Genomic DNA, 19,261 nt, shown 5'->3' on the forward strand with positions numbered 1-19,261 from the left:
TGTAAACAAATGATCAACGCAGTTTTATTTATAATTGTGAAAAATTGAAATCAGCCCATATGTCTTTCAACAGGTGAATCTGACAACAAACCGTATGTATGGTATACACATACCATGGAATATTCCTCAGCACTAAAAAGGAAAATCTATTGATATGCACAAGTCAGGTGAACCTCCAGGGAATTATGCTGAGTGAAAAAAAGGCAATCCCAAAAGTTTGCATACTATATGATTCCATTCAATAACACTTTTGAAATGGCAAAGGTTTAGAAATAGAGTACAGATAGTAGATAGCAGAGATTAGGGAGGGGAAGTGAAAGTGGGAAGGAAAAGATTATAAAAGGGCAATGAAGAATCCTTATTGTGATGGAACTGTTCAGTATCTTGACTGGTGGTGGCTCCATGAACCTACACATGTGACAAAACTGTATAGCATTAACTAAACACACACACGTGAATACAAGGAAAATTGGGGAATAAGATCAGTGAGTTGTTATTAATGTCAATATCCCTGTGGTGATTTTTTACTATATTGTTTGATAAAATGTACAAAGGCTCTCTCTGTATTATTTCTTTCAACTGCATGTGAATCTACAGTTACCTCAATAAAATCTTCAATTAAAAAAAAAAGAAAACCATTACCAAGAAAAGGAAAAGACAAGCCAGGCTGCGAGGAAATATTTACAAATAATCTCGTAAAGGGCTTGTACCAAGAAGATATGAACAACTCTTTACAACTTAATAAAAAGACAACCCAATTAAAAATTGGGCAAAGTATTTAGTAGACATTTCACATAAAAGATATACAGATGGATAATAAACATGTGAAAAGATGCTCAATATCATTATTCATTAGGGAACTGCTAATTAAAACTTCCTTGAAGCACCATTATATACTTAAATTTTGCTGACTTGATAGAGCTGGTAAAGTCAACATATTAGCATTAGAAAAAACATTTTAACACATAGGGTATTTAGTTCAAATCATTAGATGAAAAGCCTTACCACAGGCAATTTAATAAATTTTTTTTAACAATTATCTATTTCAGCTCCTCATTTCCACATTTGTCAAACAAGATTACATTACTCCACAAAAATTCACAAATACCTTAATCAGAGCTTTTTTGGTGAGTTTCTGGTTAACTTCAGGCTTATTGAGTATGTTCTTTGCTCTGTGAGCATATTCCAATGTACTCAGAGTTTCCTGTGATGAAAAGAAAAGGCCAATTACTGAAAATACTAATTTTCAACAAGAGAAGCCACCGCAGTGAGAAGCCCACGCACCACAACAAAGAGGAGTCCCGGCTCACCGCAACTAGAGAAAGCCTGCATGCAGCAACGAAGACCCAACGCAGCCAAAACTAAATAAATAAAATTAATTAATGAATTAAAAAAAATGTTTAGACTTAAATTTTTGTGATAGTTGCACAGCTCTGTGAATATAGTAAAATCACTGAATTATATACTTTTAATGGGTGAATTTTATGGTATGTGAATTATATCCCAATAAAGATATTTTTTTAAATGAAAGGGGAGTTAAAGACCTTATAAAAGCTTTTCCTAATTCCATTTAAAGCACATAACCCAATAAAAGATTTTACCATCTTTGTTGTTTCTCTTGGTTTTCCTACCTGTTCCCACACATCCAACCCCATCTTCAGTGCTCTCTAAGCAGCCTCTAAAACAGTAGCATTCACTTAACCCACTTCTAAGTCCTCAATTAGACCATCCACTGCTAATGACCACAGCAATTTTCTTTGAAGACTGTGTGGAAAAATGCAATTAAGTAACTAGTTTTTTTTTTTTTAATTGGGGTATAACTGCTTTACAAAGTTGTATTAGTTTCTGCTGTATAGCAAAGTGAATCAGCTATATGTATACATATATCCCCTCTTTTTTGGATTTCCTTCCCATTTAGGTCACCAGAGAGCACTGAGTGGAGTTCCCTGTGCTATACAGTAGGTTCTCATTAGTTATCTATTTTATACACAGTAGTGTATATATGCCGATCCCAATCTCCCAATTCATCCCACCACCCCCCTTAAGTAACTATTTATTTACTTATTTATTTTTAATTTTTGGCTGCATTGGGTCTTTGTTGCCACATGCGGGCTTTCTCTAGTTGCAGCGAGCGGAGGTCACTCTTCGTTGCAGTGTGTGAGCTTCTCGTTGCGGTGGCTTCCCTTGTTGCAGGGCACGGGCTCTAGGTGCGCAGGCTTCGTTAGTTGTGGCACGCAGGCTCAGTAGTTGTGGCTCACAGGCTGTAGAGCACAGGCTCAGTAGTTGTGGCGCATAGGCTTAGTTGCTCCGTGACATGTGGGATCTTCCCAGACCAGGGCTCAAACCCATGTCCCCTGCATTGGCAGGCGGATTCTTAACCACCATGCCCAGGAAGTCCCAGTAAGTAGTTTTTTAAGATTAAAAACTGCCAGAAAGGAGAAAGACAATTTTTCCAGTGTTGTCCTCCTCGACATGTCCACACGCAATGTCCAGATTCTTCTTACTGTAGTATAGAATGAATGAAGCCAATTGATGAACTTAAAAAATATGTGATATTAAATAAGAATTATAGCTACTGTACTTCCGGATACCTTTCAAAGAGCTTACCTCAAGATTGAGAGATGCAGGAGAAATTGTTGCAATTATAGATGTTCTTGTACGTCCCCCAAGAGAGTCCTGGAGGATTCTAGTTAGTTTAGATTCTCGATAAGGAACATGAGGTGTTCTTTCTACAAGAGCAGTAATAACCCTTCCCAAAGTCAGCAGGGATTGATTGATATTTCCAGCTTCCCGAGCTCTCTTGTCAACTGCTCCAGAACGTCCAATGTTTTCACTTCCTGCAAGATCAACCTTAAATTTTAAAAATAAAAGTAAGTTCTCAGTCTATTGGATTTGGAATAGAAGACTTTCATTCTTGTATTGTACATAAATATATTAAATAGCCAGTAATTTTTCTATAATTAACAATCCATTACAAACCTAATAACCCAGTGACTACAAAAATATTGTCTATAAATACAAACCTTCAAGCTGCTTTATGAGGTGATAAAGAATGAAACATTGGAATAGAACTACCATCTGACCTAGCAATCCCACTTCTGGGTATGTATCCAAAGGAAATGAAATCACTATCTCAAAGAAATATCTGCACTCCCACATTCATTGCATTATTCACAATAACCAAGGTATGAAACAGCCTAAGTACCCATTGATGAATGAACAGATAAAGAAGATGTGATGTGATACACACATACACACTTGAATATTATTCAGCCATGAGAAAGGATATCCTGCCATGCTGTACATTTTAAATACTTAATTTTATTTGGCAATTATGCCTCAATAAAACTAGAAAAAAAAGAAAGAATGAAACAGTGGTATTAAGGTTGATGCTTACCAAGTTCAACTTTCCAATTTTAACAAGCTCCTCTCCATCAATTGTAGTTTCTTTCATATGTATGGTAACAGAGAAAACTGAGTGGGAACGACTAGAAAACAAGACCAAGTTGCCCAGTCATTATAATACAAAACATTATTTGCTTTCTATAAAACATTGAAAACAGAAAAGAAAGATCTAAATCCACCAGGGTAGAAAAAGATAGTATCAGAGAAGATACCAATAAGATTTTGGAAGACAGTGGATGAATAGAATGCTAGGTTTTTGTTTTCTTGTACCTGCCCCCCACAGGGGAGATCCCAAAAGGGAAGGCTTGCAATCGATCTTTCTATTTATAAGAACCACTTGAGGGGCTTCCATGGTGGCGCAGTGGTTAAGAATCCACCTGCCAATGCAGGGGATACGGGTTTGAGCCCTGGTCCAGGAAAACCCCACATGCTGCGGAGCAACTAAGCCTGTGCACCACAACTACTGAGCCTGTGCTCTAGAGCCCTAGAGCCACAACTACTGAGCCCGCGCGCCTAGAGCCCGTGCTCCGCAACAAGAGAAGCTGCTGCAATGAGAAGCCCGCGCACCTCAACGAAGAGTAGCTCCCCCCTCGCAACTAGAGAAAAGCCTGCGCACAGCAATTAAGACCCAACGCAGCCAAAAATTAAAAAATTAAAAAAAAAGAACCACTTGAAATATGTCATTACCATAAATTCAAACAGCACCAGGCAAGCCATCTGATTACTCCCCTTCAAAGTCAATTGTTCTAAAAGTACATTGCTCTGCTTTGAGAATGTCATCAGAGATGGGTAGCTCCTTCCACTGAACAGCAGAAATTAGTAAACAGCAGTGTTTACCAAAACACTACAAGAGGGCCTCCCTGGTGGCCCAGTGGTTGAGAGTCCGCCTGCCGATGCAGGGGATACGGGTTCGTGCCCCGGTCTGGGAGGATCCCATATGCCGCGGAATGGCTGGGCCCGTGAGCCGTGGCCGCTGGGCCTGCGCGTCCGGAGCCTGTGCTCCGCAACGGGAGAGGCCACGGCAGTGAGAGGCCCGCATACCACAAAAAGAAAAAAAAAAAAAAAAAAAAACACTACAAGATAATCACTGCTAGACTATAAAGTTTTCCAAAGTCTGTCTTATGCTGTATATTGACATTCAACTTTTATCTGAGAGATATCAAAATCATATAGACAAACAAAGACATCATTCCTTTCTGCATCAATGACATTTGATAAATGACATTATGTTTGTTAATGTCATTGATGGTTGGCATATGGTAATTTTTAATTTCCTCATTTGTACTTTTCACGTTACTTGGAAAATTTTACAGTAAGTATCATTTTTACAAAATTATTTGAATTATTTTATATAACAGAAAAGAGGAAGGGCACATGGAAAAATATAAACTATAGATTTGAATTATAATATGCATCTCATGTTTTCCTACCATAATTTACCCATTCCTAACTGAAGATTATGGAATTAATGCAATTAAACACAAAAGTCAACTCTGATTTTGGAAAAGTGAATTACATTTTCCTTCTCTTTATCACATACATTCATAAGAAGAGATCTTTATTCCAGTCTATGTACAAAAAAGGGAATCCTTAATTATTCAAATTTATAGAATAGGAATTTTATATTTCAGAGAAAAGTATTTAGAGAAAAGAAATTTTCTTAAGTTCATTCCTCCAAATTCTAAATAAAGTTATAAACCAATCATTTAATGAAAATGGAAATTTCATTCTATGATTGGTTTATAACTTAAGTTTTTAAATGGAAAGCTATTATAGGAAAATTTAATTAAAATTGTAAAAGCACCCATAATTCCATGATCTTAATTACTTTCATCTTATGCTATTTTTCTTCTTTCTTTAAATGCATACATATTTTTACAGAGTTGCAATTATAATCGTTATAGCATATTATAGAAATGTCCAACTATAAGAGAGCAAAGAAATGAGAGTTAGCCCTAAAAGTCATTTTGTAGCTCAGGGAAAATGATATTCAGATAAGTTTAACTACCTGAAGTAACATATTTAGTTAACTGCAGAACTGGAACTAAACACAAATATCTAATTCCTAATCCATAGCTCTTTCAATTACATTCTGATGTTTCCTTCAAAGACTAGCAGAAAAAAAATCACCTCTGACTTGGTGAACTGCATTTGGAGAGTTTGGGATGCATCCTATAAGGGGTACTACCAAATATGTCCCTTTCTCCTCTTAAAAGCCAGTGTTAGTGACCATTTGTCTTCCTACATTAAAATGAAGCCATTTGGAAAAAAAAAAAATCACGTTGCACAACCTAAATATATAAAATTTTTGTCATTTATACCTCAATAAAGCTGGAAAAATATAAAGTCATTTGATTTTCCTCTAATCCTTACTCAAATCAGGGGTTTTCAAACTGTGTTCTCAGTATACTGAGAGGCTCCAGAAAAGTGCTCAGGGCAAAACTTCCTAAGGCTGAGGAGGTTAGCCTCTGAGCATCCGACTGCCAAATCAACTACAGCAGCCACATTTTAATCTGGGCTTCCATGTATAATTTCATTTGGGAAAAGAAATCTTCTCCTTTAAAAGACTTAATACTTCTGCTCAAGTTCAATTTGTCTTTGTTCTTCTTTCAACATTCTCCCAACATTGGTGCTCTCCCTATAAATCTCAAGCCAATTACTAAGGCATACAATCTAGCATACAATCTAGACGTGTGACTCACATACCTTAACTCACCCCACTTTGATTCCCCAAGTTCATAGTTCTTCTTAAAAAGGAAATGGAGCGGTGGGGGAAACAATGGCTTTCTCACCTAGAGTAGGCATTCATCAAAGTTGCTGCAGTTGTCCTTTTTGCTGCCCCCTTCTCCAAAATTTGATAGACTTCATCCTTGTTGTGTACTGTAATTTCTTCTAAACCTTTGATTATCACTCCCCTCTGACAAAATATCAAAAAAGCATCCATTAGATTGGTTTAAATATATATATATATATATATATATATATATATATATATATATATATATATGTATACATACACAGAGAGAGAGAGAGAGACTTCCCAAAGTACCACACATTAACATTTGGAGACATTTCATTCTCAAAGACTGAAGTTACCTTGTTACGGGGATCATCAAACATCTGTAGTCTCTCAGAAACATCAGAAGATGGATTAAGGAGATCAAAAAGCTCTTCATTATAGATTTCCAACAGTGACACTTTGACTGAAAATTCAGTACCATTATCAGTAAGTTTCTCAAAAATTTGATGAAGAGTACGTGGAATTATACCAGCCAAAGGATCCTGAAATTGTAACATTAAAGACTTTAAAGAATGCCATTTACTGCAATAGTTAAAACACATATAACAAGGGCCTCCTTTATAGTATATTTAAATATAAGTATGTCAAAACAGGTTTAAAAACAAAACAAAAACTAACCTGTTGGAGAAGCCAAGCCATTTACAACAGTCTGTTTAATAGTAATTATTCTTCCTTACACCTTCCACAAATCTGTCATTCCTGTCAGCCACTTTATGCCTGAGCATTACACAGAAACCAATTGAACCAAGCTACTTATAAAGCCAATTTCAATAATCCTTTCCAAGTTTTCTCATGAGAACATAACACCATCATTTTAATCAGAAGTGGTTCATCTAACAGTATATTCTCTAATTCTGACATAAAACAAAGTTGTTTCTCAAATGTCTAAGTATCCTTAATAAAACTGTTATGACTCTCTGAAACTGTGCTTTAATCCTGTTCCATATCTCCTATGATTACAGTTCCATAACTTTATTATCCATGCATAAAGTAAGTTAATACCTCAGGTATGTAACCACTAGAAAAAAGGATCTACCTAAATGTTGATAATATGGAAAATTAACTTAGTCATTAAACTCATTTAAACACATTTGATAGAAATCTTTGTGAAATGTACTATGTGCTTTCTATAATATCCAATAATACAGCTATCTTAATTTCTTGAACACTCAAAGCCATCATTAATAAAGTACCATACCGCTTCCCCCATACGCTAACTTTATGATACTAACTCCCGCACTGCAAGGTTTTCCCCTTCAAGCCCTACTCACATTCCACTTTCCCACAATAGTCTGCTCCAACTGTTCTCTCCGAAACAGACCCTTCTCTTATCACTTAACTGTGCCATATGTATTGCTCCTCTCTCTCCCAATAAGAATGTATGTTTCTTAAACAAAAGCCATACCATATACTTTAATTTTACTGTAGTAGTAGTTTAGCCTAAATTCATGTTTGACATGGGTACTCTGATCTTTTCTATTTCAAGACAGGCCTTCAACCAAGTTTTATTTGGCTATAATTCAGCCACTTTAGAGACAGAAGTCTGTTATAAACAATAAATACCTCCTCCCAAGTATATTCTTCATTAGGGGACCTTTCACCTTCCATTGTAAAGGTTTTTCCAGTGCCAGTTTGGCCATATCTGTCAAAATTAACAAAAGTGTTAAACAAAAAAACGAATACACGCATCTAAACCTTTTCATCAATTTGAAAAATAGTGTTTCACTCACGCAAAAATAGTGCAGTTATAGCCCATAATAACTTCATCTAGAATTGGACAAACGACACTTCGATAAACGTCAATTTGTTTAGTAGATGCTCCAAAAACCTATCCAAAAAAAAAAAGGCATTTCTTAAAAAAAAAATTCAGAATTACTTTAATAATTTTGTTTTTAATATATTAACTTATTCAGCCCACTAGAAACCATTTGACAACTTAAAGGATTAACTGAAATTTGTAACTGTACACTAGAACCTACAGAAAATATGTGTACTAATAACTTTACATTAGTGAATAATAAAGAAGTAGAAGCATTTTAGGAAGTAAGTACCATATCAAAAGTATATGTTTTCCTTGAGCTTTTGTCGGCCAATCCTGCAGTTCGTACACTAACTTCTTTCCGTATGTGATCACATTCTACTACAGAATGGGCATTAGCTTTCCGCTCTGCCAAATTAAATGGTCTGTAAAAAGAAACACACAAGGTTATTCAAGAACTCTTAGTTATCTGGTTACTGATGACATTTTTGTTAATACCTCAGGCAAGAACAATGTGAAGTTTTAACTACACTGTTGGTGATAGAGATTAAATGAGGAGTAAATGACACTGCTAAGGCAGACAGCAGAATTTTAAGGGTTTCAATTCCCAGAAATAAAATTAGTTTTTTAAAAAGTTTTGAAAGACATGTACAATTTTGACAGTTTCTTGGAATAGATGCTAACAGAATTAACTTGTAAAAAATGCCAAACTTATTTTTTAGAATTCTATTTCCAATGTTCTTAGAATCCAGTCAAGTTAGGTTATGATGTAGTAGAAATAACATAACAGATTTGCGTTCAAAATATCAACCTGCCAGTGGATAAATGGCACAAAATAAAAAACAGATTAAAATAATGACTAATACGTTGAGTGCTTACTAGGTGCCAGGTACTCACTGTTCCAAGTGCTTCACATGTATTAACTGTTTGTCCTCACAGCTCTGTGAGGTCTAGTGGGGAACAGTGACATAAAACAAGTGATTATAAGAGAGGTGATGTTTAGAAAGAGTACGTAAAAGGTAGGAACATACAGCAAAAGTTTAATGTGGCCTTAATTGGGACAGGGTGTGATAGGGGAGAGGCATGGGTGACGGGAAAGACTCCCTGTGAAGTAATCTAAGATAATAAATGCTTCCTTAGGCATTTCAGTAAAGTGAGGACTCTCCATCCAGTCTGCTTGGGCAATGTAGCCCCTTGTGCCTGTCTCCTCATTTGAAAATTAAGGTTGGTAATAGTACCAACCTCACAGTGTAGGGAAAGAAATCCTGTTTAATTTATTGTTTCCCCAGTGTCTACTACTATGCTTAGCACACAGTAGGCACTCAAATATCTGTTATACTACACTGCTTAATAAATGTCATCCTAAGGGGAATGATGGGAAAGCTAAAAAGAACCATAGTCCACAGAATAGCATCCATAAGATATTGATATACTTAACGCACATCTGGGCCAAAGGGAAAGGTGTACTCTTGACCTGAGTTCATTTTTCCCATTCATTATCACATACTGTGACAGGAAACACCAAATAGGAAATTATCTTTCCCCTCATTACTAGACGAACCTAGTTGCTATTTACTTTAAGAAGGATACCTCAGTGTCCTCTGGCATGCCCCACCACCTAGCATGTTTGACTGGTCAGAAGACCAAATTTGTGATCCTGGGAAATTTAACTCAGTAACTTCCAAGTAATATCTGGTCATGCTGTCATTTGTCAAGTGTACTGAAACCTACACAATGCACATAAGTCACAGTATGCAGTATTATTAAAAGTTCAAAAAAATTTCAAAAAAATTAAGTCAAAACCAACTTGTACTGAGGTAGGACAAAAGTATCAAGTGGAATGAATTCCTCTCATGTGGTTAAAGCTTTTCCAATTGGTCTAACCTCTTGCCTGGATGTGTGATTAAGTTACCAAATGAATACCATTCAAGCTGTCAGGGCAGAGTAGTAGAAGTTCACACAAATCACACATTCCTAAGAGTTATCAAAGCTCCCAGAGAGCAGCTTAAGGGACTGTTTGCACTGCAATAAAGAGTGTTGCTAAGCAACTATTTTCCTATCCAGACTTCTTTAATTAGATATTGCAAGGTTTCTGCTGATGACATTAGCAAACCCATCAATTTTAGTTGGCCTCGATACAGTATATTAAAATTCAAACAACCAAAATGGTAAAGAAAGACTGAGGATTTAAAAAAAAAAAAAGTCGTGTCCAGCGGACTTTTTGAATGAATTGCTAAATCCATTCATTCATCCCATAAATATTCATATAGTTGTTGTACAAGTAAAGAACATCGTAAAGATTGTATTCATTGTAATCAAGTAATGAAGTCATCTCTCTTCAAATTTTGCTGATCTCTTAGGCTACAATAAACTGTGCCAATTAAAAGTTTAAAACTGGGGGAAAAAGGCTTCCCTGGTGGCGCAGTGGTTAAGAATCTGCCTCCCAATGCAAGAGACACAGGTTCGAACCCTGGTCCAGGAAGATCCCACATGACACGGAGCAACTAAGCCCGTGCACCACAACTACTGAGCCTGCACTCTGGAGCCCGTGAGCCACAACTACTGAGCCCGTGAGCCACAACTACTGAAGCCTGCGCACCTACAGTCCGTGCTCCACAACAAGAGAAGCCACCACAATGAGAAGCCCGCACACCGCAATGAAGTGTAGCCCCCGCTCACTGCAACTAGAGAAAACCTGTGGGCTCAGCAGCGAAGACCCAACACAGCCAAAAATAAATAAATTTAATAAATTAAAAAAAAAAAAAAAAAACGGGGGAAAAAATCAGAGAAGAGTATGTGACAGAAACCACATATGGCCTGCAAAGCCTAAAATATTTACTATCTGGGCCCTTTACAGAAAAGATTTGACAACCTCCGAGGGCCTCATAAGTTGTTTATTTAGTAAAGTTTAAGGACATATTTGCATTAGGAAGGCTATTTGAAAAAGAAAAGGCTAACTTGAAAAGAAAAACATCTCTTTATACTAAAGTTATTGTAAACATTAGACACAACCTAAGCACTTTTCATTAGTGATAAAGTAAAAGAAATCTCTTTTAAGTTAAGCCTTGAAATGTATGGAGATAATAGGGCTTCCCTGCTGGCGCAGTGGTTGAGAGTCTGCCTGCCGATGCAGGGGACACGGGTTCGTGCCCCGGTCCGGGAGGATCCCGCATGCCGCGGAGCGGCTGGGCCCGTGAGCCATGGCCGCTGAGCCTGCGCGTCCGGAGACTGTGCTCCGCAATGGGAGAGGCCACAACAGTGAGAGGCCCGCGTACCGCAAAAAAAAAAAAAAAAAAAAAATGTATGGAGATAATAAACATGAAGTTCAGGATAATGTTTAACTCTTGAGGTAGAGAAAAGGGATGCGGAGGGATACGCTGGGACTCTAGATGTAATGATTGTTGTTTCTAATCTGGGTGATGGATACGCAGATGTCTGTTTCATTGTTCTCTATTAACTTTTTATAGGTCTGACATATTCTGTAACTAACAATAAAAATGAAATCAAAGAAAATAAAGCCACACCGAAAAGGTAATACCACTTGACTTTACTAAACGATCAAAATCATCTAAAAATTTGCATTTGAATATAGGCTGTTTTTCTAGTCTTCAAAACAAGTAACTATTAGCAGAAGCCCTAGAGTGCAACTAGAATGTAATTGGCTAGACTTAAGGTTACCACCAAATGTCTTCTCTGGTGCCTATTTAGAAAGTTAGCTATTACCTTTGATATCTACAACTCAAGTCACCAAAGCTGTGTAGGCAATAACCTAAGAAAGTTTGTTAATACACTTTTTAAATAACCTTTTAATTTTAGAATACGTTTGGATTTACAGAAAAGTTTCTGATAGTTGGTAGTTTTTAAAACAACAGCAGCAAAAACAGACATACAAAACACACAAATACCAGTAAACTGTGGAGGGCCTCAAGTATGTTCAAGTATGTCCTTCCTCTCCTAGCTCATTTTAAAATTGGGAAGTGATATGGAAACCACTGGGAAATGTAGCAGAACTTAAGTTTTCTCCTTGATCTTAAAAACATAAACTCACTCTACAACTTAATTTTTAAAAATTAAATACAGTGATGTTTACTTGTTTAGTAGGGATTAAGGAAATACTGCATCTAGAATAAAGAGAAGAGGGGACTGATTACGTTTTTAGAGGTGATGGAGAGGATGGTAATCCCAACGTAAGTGTTAAAACATCTGTAAAGTAGGTGTGCAGTCATCTCCAAACGGACCAACTGCAAGGAGTGACACCTAAATCTTTGTCGACAGTAGTTTTTATAGAAAAGAACACATTTCACTAAAGAACGGCGACCAAATTCTCCTTCTCAATAGCAGTTTAAACTATAAACTCAGATATAAATTCCTTTCTTCTGGAAAAAAAAGAAAAAATACTAATTTACTCCTCACAGCAACCTGGTGTCATTTTATCAAACAGAACGCAGATAACTATGAAACAGGAAGGTCTGGTCCCTTCAGAAATTGCAAACAAAAGCCCTCTCCTCGGACCGCGCAGGAAGGAGCCCTGCAGCAAAGCCCGGGGCTCGGAATCCTGCCAAGCTCGGCCTACCTGCATCTCACCACCACTTGGATGTTCTTCCCCTTCTCATCTTTCTTCTTCGCAGATGAATTCGGCTGAGACGCCATGACGGTCCCCGCCGAAAAATCAAGGCCTGGTCGCGGACTCGGGCGCCGTGGGGCGTGGAGCGGCTCGGCGGCCGGCGAGGACCCGGGTGCCCTCCTCCCCTGTCGGGTACTGGCGTGGCCGGGGAAATCGCTCTCCACCAGGGACTGTGACTGGCCCCTGCCTCTGTCCTCCACCCGCCCGAGCCTTCGAATCGCCAACCCAGTATCCGCCCGAAGCCCAGGAAACCAAGCAACGACTCGGCGCCTCAATTTGAAAAAGGAGCCGAGCCTCCGGGCCAATTGCAGCGCAGGCGCGCAAGGCACCATGGGATGCGGTGTCATCGCCAGATTCCGCTCCCGGGGCGTGGCCCGCGGGAAAGTAAATAGCAGATCCGACCATGCCCTCCTGGAACTCGTAGTCTCGTGGGAGAGACGGCGGACTTAGTAATGTCACACTTCAACTTGCTCAATTTGGTCAATTACATCGCGTCTCTAAACCAAAATTTTCTCATCTTCAAAATGGGAATAATAGCAACCGTCTCAGAGAGCTGTGTGAGAGTTAATGAGGTGGTGCGGGTAAATAGCTTAGACTAGAACATGGAAGCGCTCAGGAAGGCTGGCCGTGATTGTAATTGTTATTAGAGAATTGTAAGAGAGTGCTGTGGAAGCACAGAAGAGAGAGGTCCAAAGCAAGCCCCTTTCTCGGAGGAAACGTCCAGACTAGTCTTGAAGAATAATTAGGAAGTGTTAAGGCTACCACGGGTACGAAATCGTGATGAAAAGGACACTGAATGTTACTTTAGGACTAGGAATTTATCCTTTAACTGATGAGAAATCGTCCTCCCCAAATGATTCCAAGAAAGAAAACAAGTCAGTTTTGCGCTTTCCGACAGCCATCCTGCAGTAACTGCTGCAGGCTCAGGGCGCGCTTCCCCCTGTCTACGTGGCGCAGCGTCGGGCAGGGTCTCAAGGAGGTTCCGCAAACGCCCGCCCCAGTCAGCCTACAAATCCCGGCAGCCCGCGCACCCTGGTCCGGCTCGCACGCAGTGACCGCTGGCTTCCGTAAGGGTACTCTGGGCGTTTTGGCAGTGCTTGGGGTGACTCGACCAGCTTAGATGTGGGTTCTGGACCCAGGAAATAATGAATAATGGGCCTGTGCCAAAGTCGGCTCTGGGAACTGCGCTTCTGGGCCACACTTAGGTCACGGGAACCTAGATATCGTAGTTTCTTTTTTTTTTAATTAATTTTATTTTTGCCTGCGTTGGGTTTTCGTTGCTGCGTGCGGGTTTCATCTAGTTGCGTTGAGCGGGGGCTACTATTCGTTGTGGTGCACGGGCTTCTCATCGCAGTGGCTTCTCGTTGCGGAGCACGGGGTCTAGGTGCGTGGGCTTCAGTAGTTGTGGCGTGCGGGCTCAGTAGTTGTGGCTCATGGGCTCTAGAGCGCAGGCTCAGTCGTTGTGGCGCATGGGCTTAGTTGCTCTGTGGCATGTGGGATCTTCCCAGACCAGGGCTGGAACCCGTGTCCCCTGCATTGGCAGGCGGATTCTTAACTACTGTACCACCAGGTAAGTCCCAAGATACGTTGTAGTTTCTTAAGTGACAGCCAGGTGGGGTGGAAAGCTCTCAGGCCCCTTTAAGTGTTCCTCTGCTTATTAACCTCCTACATTCCCCCAAGGAAACATCTACATCTACAGCTTAGATGGATGGTCCTCTCCATCCTGCATAGCCAGGTGTCTACTGATACCTCCTCTTAGATGCCTCACCAGCATCTCACAATGGACCTGTCCAAAACAGAACTCTTTACCCCCCTTACCGCCACCCTAATCTTTCTCATTTAGACGCGTGGTGCTAACCAGACCTTTGATTCCTTTCTTCTCCCTGTCCAGTGCAGTCCTGTTGCTTTTATCACCTCTGCCCTCTGGTCTATTCCAAGTCTCTTTTATCTCTTCCCTGAATAACTGTCCTTAACAACCTCCTTAACAGGTCTCGCTGCTTCTGCTCTTTTCCATTCCCACTGCATTCACTCAGCAAAGGGAAGGCTATTTTTAAAAACGAACAGATTATGCCCTTCATGTACTTTATAACCTTACATTAGCTTCTCATTGTATACCTAGGATAAAATCCAAACTCTTTACCATGTTCTGTAAGGCCCTTGTCAGGAAGGGAAAAATTTCTCCCTTTACCCATGCTGAATTCTTGTTGCTGGACTAATAATGAAATTGACACAAGACAGATTAACAGGCAGAAAAAACTAATTTTAATTGGAGCACAAGGAGGTCTCATAGAAATGGGACCTAGGAAGTGGCCAAAGCAGGCAGCTTGTAATTTTTAGACAAACAATAAATTTATGAGAAATTGACAGGACAGAAAACTTAGTTTGGGGTGCTCAATTAGCAAATAATCTAAACAGAGTTTAGGCTTGGGGTAGCAAATTAAAGAAGTCACAAGATCTGTTTATATAGGCTTCTTGCCTGAATTCCTTGTCTCTGGCGATAAGGGTGTCCTTTTACCTCTAGATGCAGGGAGTGCACCTTTCACATAAGAGGTTTATTTCCTGCTCGCAGGGAGACAGAAGGGTCAAAGTGCCCCTGTGGCAGTGACCCTTTCTTAAGTAACTTTATTTCCAAATCACCAATATGCCACTGAGGTACATTTTTGGGGCAGCCTATCATGGGCTCCAACACCCTCATGATCTGGCCTGGGCCTATACAAACAACTCCAGCCTCTATCCACACAGCTTACTACCATGCTCCAGAACTCCTAAGCTCTTTTCTGCAGCCAGACCTTTGTATTTGCTCTCTCCCTACAACTCTCTAGTTTGGCTCCTTGCATGGCTTACCCATTCTCATCCTTCAGATCTCAACTCAACTTTCTCTTTAAAAATGCTGTTCTTGGGCTTCCCTCGTGGCGCAGTGGTTGAGCGTCCGGCTGCCGATGCAGGGGACACGGGTTCATTCCCCAGTCCGGGAAGATCCCACATGCCGCGGAGCGGCTGGGCCCGTGAGCCACGGCCGCTGAGCTTGCGCGTCCGGAGCCTGTGCTCCGCAACGGGAGAGGCCACAACAATGAGAGGCCCGCATACCGCAAAAAAAAAAAAAAAAAATGCCGTTCTTGACCATTCTATCTAAAACATATTCCTCCTTTAATTTTCTGTCTCAAGATGCTGATTATTTCCTTCATAACACTTACTATAATCTATAATTACATTGTCACTGTATTGTCTATCTACCTTGCTAGAATGAAAGTTTCTTCAGGGACTGTGATTGTTTTGCTCAATATTCCCCGACCAGGGATGGAACCTGTGCCCCCTGCAATGGAATCGCGGAGTCTTAACCACCAGGGAGGTCCCTCCCAGTGTCTTGAATGGAGCCTTACACAAAGTAGTCACTAAAAAAATATATGAGTACCTGTAGGAAATTACTTAACCTTTCTCAACCTTGGTTTCCCTATCTGTAAAATGGAGATAATAATTATTACTATTATTGTAAGAATTAAAATAATAACATGTGTAAAGTACCTGGCACATAATAGGTCAAGAAATGTTAATTTCTTCTCCTTTTCTTTCTCATTAGTAAATATCTAAACTATATTTAGGGAATTCCCTGGCAGTCTAGTGGTTAGGACTAAGCACTTTCACTGCTGAGGCCCAGGTTAGATGCCTGTCCAGGAACTAAGGTTCCACAAGACGCGTGGCACGGACAAAAAAATAAAAAAACAAAAAACAATATTTACATTAGCTGTCATTTGGGTTGATGCAAGAAATTCAAGTTTCCATTTGTTAATAGTTATAGCTGCCATTTATCTAGGGCTACCATGTGTCAGACTTTATGAAAGACTTTGTGTGCACCATCTTATTTAATCTTCAGAACAACACTTTGAAACAGAAACTAGTATTTCTCACTCTTTTATGAATAAACAGGCCAACTAAGTATATGGTCTGTAGTGTACAGCTAATAAATAACAGAGAAGGAACTCAGAATTCTTTCTGATCCCAAATCCCAGATTGTTAACTGCTATCTCCCTCACCTAATTCACCTAATTTTTTCATGTGGTCAGTGCACCTGCATCCCATTTTCATCATACCCTTATTGAGTTGCTTATTACAAGCCAGGCATTGTAGAAATAGGCTGAATTATCGTTCCTGCCCTCAAGACTAGACTAAATGTAACGGAGAAGGCCAGGGTCTTATGGAAATTTGTAAGAGTTTTGTTCCACTAGGCAGGTGGCTGTCATTGATATGTTATTTTACACTGTCTCTGTGGAGCTTAAACTACTCAAGTGAGTCAACACTTCTCTCTTGAAAGTTCACCCATGTTTAGAAATTATTTTTAATACTCTAGGAATAGTTAACCTAAATTCTACCAGTGTGATATCATTGGCCATGTGTTTGACCTGGCATTCTCTCTTTCAAGAGTATGTATATTTCTTGTATAAATTATTTTTAATTGAATTTTATTTTTCTTAAATTAAAATGTGGACATCATTTTGAAAGTTAAGTAGTTTCTAAAGGGCTTATAAAAAAAAAAGCTATTTCCCTGCTTTATCTCACCCCAATCCCTCCAGACCAGAAACAACTACATTCAACTTAGCTACTTTTCTAGCATTTACACATTTTCATTTTTGTAAAGAATTTGTATGTACTGTTACCTTTTGATTAATCAATTTTAGACTTCATTTATTGACTTCCTCTTATGGAAGATGAGGATTTAGTTCTCAAACTTTACTATCCCCTCTGCTTTCCCTTCCCCATACCCCCAATATTACAATTTTTGTTAAATCAAAGACCTGTGTTTAGGTTATATGCCTACTCATAGCTGAGCATTTCAATCTAGTGAGATTATGTTTCCTTTACTTTTTGACTATTCTAAAGTTAATAACTGCCCAGGTTTGTTTGATTAGTTTTCCTTATTTTCCTAATTCTTCCTTCAGCCCCTCAGTAAAACTTTCCACCAATTCAATCACAACAGACATCTATCAGTTTCAAGTTGTCTGTAATTGAACTGCTTACTCTCTAGGCCTGTACCAGCTGCCATCCTAGGGTTTCCCTTGGCTTGTTTTTGGTTTTTTCCTATTTATTTATTTATTAGCCATGCTGTATGGCATGCAGGATCTTGGAATTCCCTTTGCCAGTTTCCTGGGTTGGAGATCATGTTTTCTGGATCTCATTTGTGTACTCTTTCTTGCTTTACTCCCTTATTTACTCATGTAGCTTCCTGAGAAACAGTGCAGAGGAAATAAATTTCTTGAGAACTTGCTTCTCTGAAAATGTTTTTATTCTACTCTGACTCTTGATTGCTAGGTAGGTTATACACAGAGTCCAGATTCTGAGTATTTTTACTTCAGATTTTTTTTTGAGAGGTGTATCAGTTTCCTATGACTGCTGTAACAAATCACAGCAAACTTGGTGGTTTAGAACAGAAGAAATTTATTCTTTCACAGTTCTGGAGGCTAGAAGTCTGAAATCGATTTCACTGGATCAAAATCAAGGTGTCAGGGACCTCCCTGGTGGGGCAGTGGTTAAGAATCCTCCTGCCAATACAGGGGACACAGATTCGAGCCCTGGTCTGGGAAGATCCCACATGATGTGGAGCAACTAAGCCTGTGTGCCACAACGACTGAACCTGCCCTCTAGAGCCCGTGGGCCACAACTACTGAAGCCCCAGCATGCCTAGAGCCCGTGCTCTGCAACAAGAGAAGCCACTGCAATGAGAAGCCTGCGCACCACAACGAAGAGTAGCCTCCTCTCGCCACAACCAGAGAAAGCCCACGGGCAGCAACAAAGACCCAACACAGCCAAAAATAAATAAATTAATTAATTTTTTAAAAAAGAACATCCTTAAAAAAAAAAAATCAAGGGGCCAGGCTCCCTCTGGAGGCTCTAGGGGAGAATCGGTTCCATGTGCCTTCCAGCCTTCTGGTGGCTGCTAGCATTCCTTTGCTTGTGGCACATCACTCCAGTCTACCTCCATGCTTTCACTTCTGTGTCAAATCTCCTCTGTTTCTCTCTTATAAGGATACATGTGATTACATTTAGGGCCTACCTGGGTCATCCAGAATACTCCCTCCATCTCAAGATCCTTAATTTAATCACATCTGCAAAGTCCTTTTTTGTTTCATAAGGTAACATTCAAAAGGATTAGGATATAAATATCTTTGGGGGGACTGTTATTCAGCCTACCACAGGAAGGATATCATAAAAATACCTTATTTAAAGGGCTTCCCTGGTGGCACAGTGGTTGAGAGTCTGCCTGCTAATGCAGGGGACACAGGTTCGAGCCCTGGTCCGGGAGGATCCCACGTGCCGTGGAGCGGCTGGGCCCGTGAGCCACAACTGCTGAGCCTGCGCGTCTGGAGTCTGTGCTCCGCAACAAGAGAGGCCGCGAAGGTGAGAGGCCCGTGCACTGCGATGAGGAGTGGCCCCCGCTTGCCGCAACTAGGGAAAGCACTCGCACAGAAACAAAGACCCAACACAGCAAAAATAAATAAATTAATTAATAAACATGTCTAAAAAAAAAAAAAAAATACCTTATTTATTTTGATGCTGTTCTGTTAAATGCCTTAATGCTGATAAGGAACCTGAATTTATACTCTAATGGATTTTTTTTAAGAGCTTTGGTTAGCTGATTAAACAAGCCAATACAAATATCCCAAATAAGATTAAATGTAGC

General features: G+C 39.6%; 1 protein-coding gene across 1 annotated transcript in view; it reads right to left on the reverse strand.

Moving 5' to 3' along the window:
* The window catches only part of KIF11 (kinesin family member 11), a 61,672-nt gene extending 48,811 nt beyond the window's left edge, over nt 1–12,861 (reverse strand). The window contains exons 1-9 of the mRNA XM_081243090.1: nt 12,538–12,861; nt 8,257–8,389; nt 7,936–8,033; nt 7,769–7,847; nt 6,502–6,687; nt 6,198–6,322; nt 3,398–3,488; nt 2,608–2,850; nt 1,109–1,204 (exon numbers count right to left, since the gene is read on the reverse strand). Of these exons, the coding sequence (XP_081099216.1) occupies nt 1,109–1,204; nt 2,608–2,850; nt 3,398–3,488; nt 6,198–6,322; nt 6,502–6,687; nt 7,769–7,847; nt 7,936–8,033; nt 8,257–8,389; nt 12,538–12,614 (1,128 nt within the window). The 5' untranslated portion in view covers nt 12,615–12,861. The remainder of the gene's footprint in view (nt 1–1,108; nt 1,205–2,607; nt 2,851–3,397; nt 3,489–6,197; nt 6,323–6,501; nt 6,688–7,768; nt 7,848–7,935; nt 8,034–8,256; nt 8,390–12,537) is intronic.
* Nucleotides 12,862–19,261: the final 6,400 nt, after the last annotated feature.

Source organism: Mesoplodon bidens (genome assembly GCF_964165515.1).
Source record: "Mesoplodon bidens genome assembly, chromosome: 1".
Classification (NCBI taxonomy): domain Eukaryota; kingdom Metazoa; phylum Chordata; class Mammalia; order Artiodactyla; family Ziphiidae; genus Mesoplodon; species Mesoplodon bidens.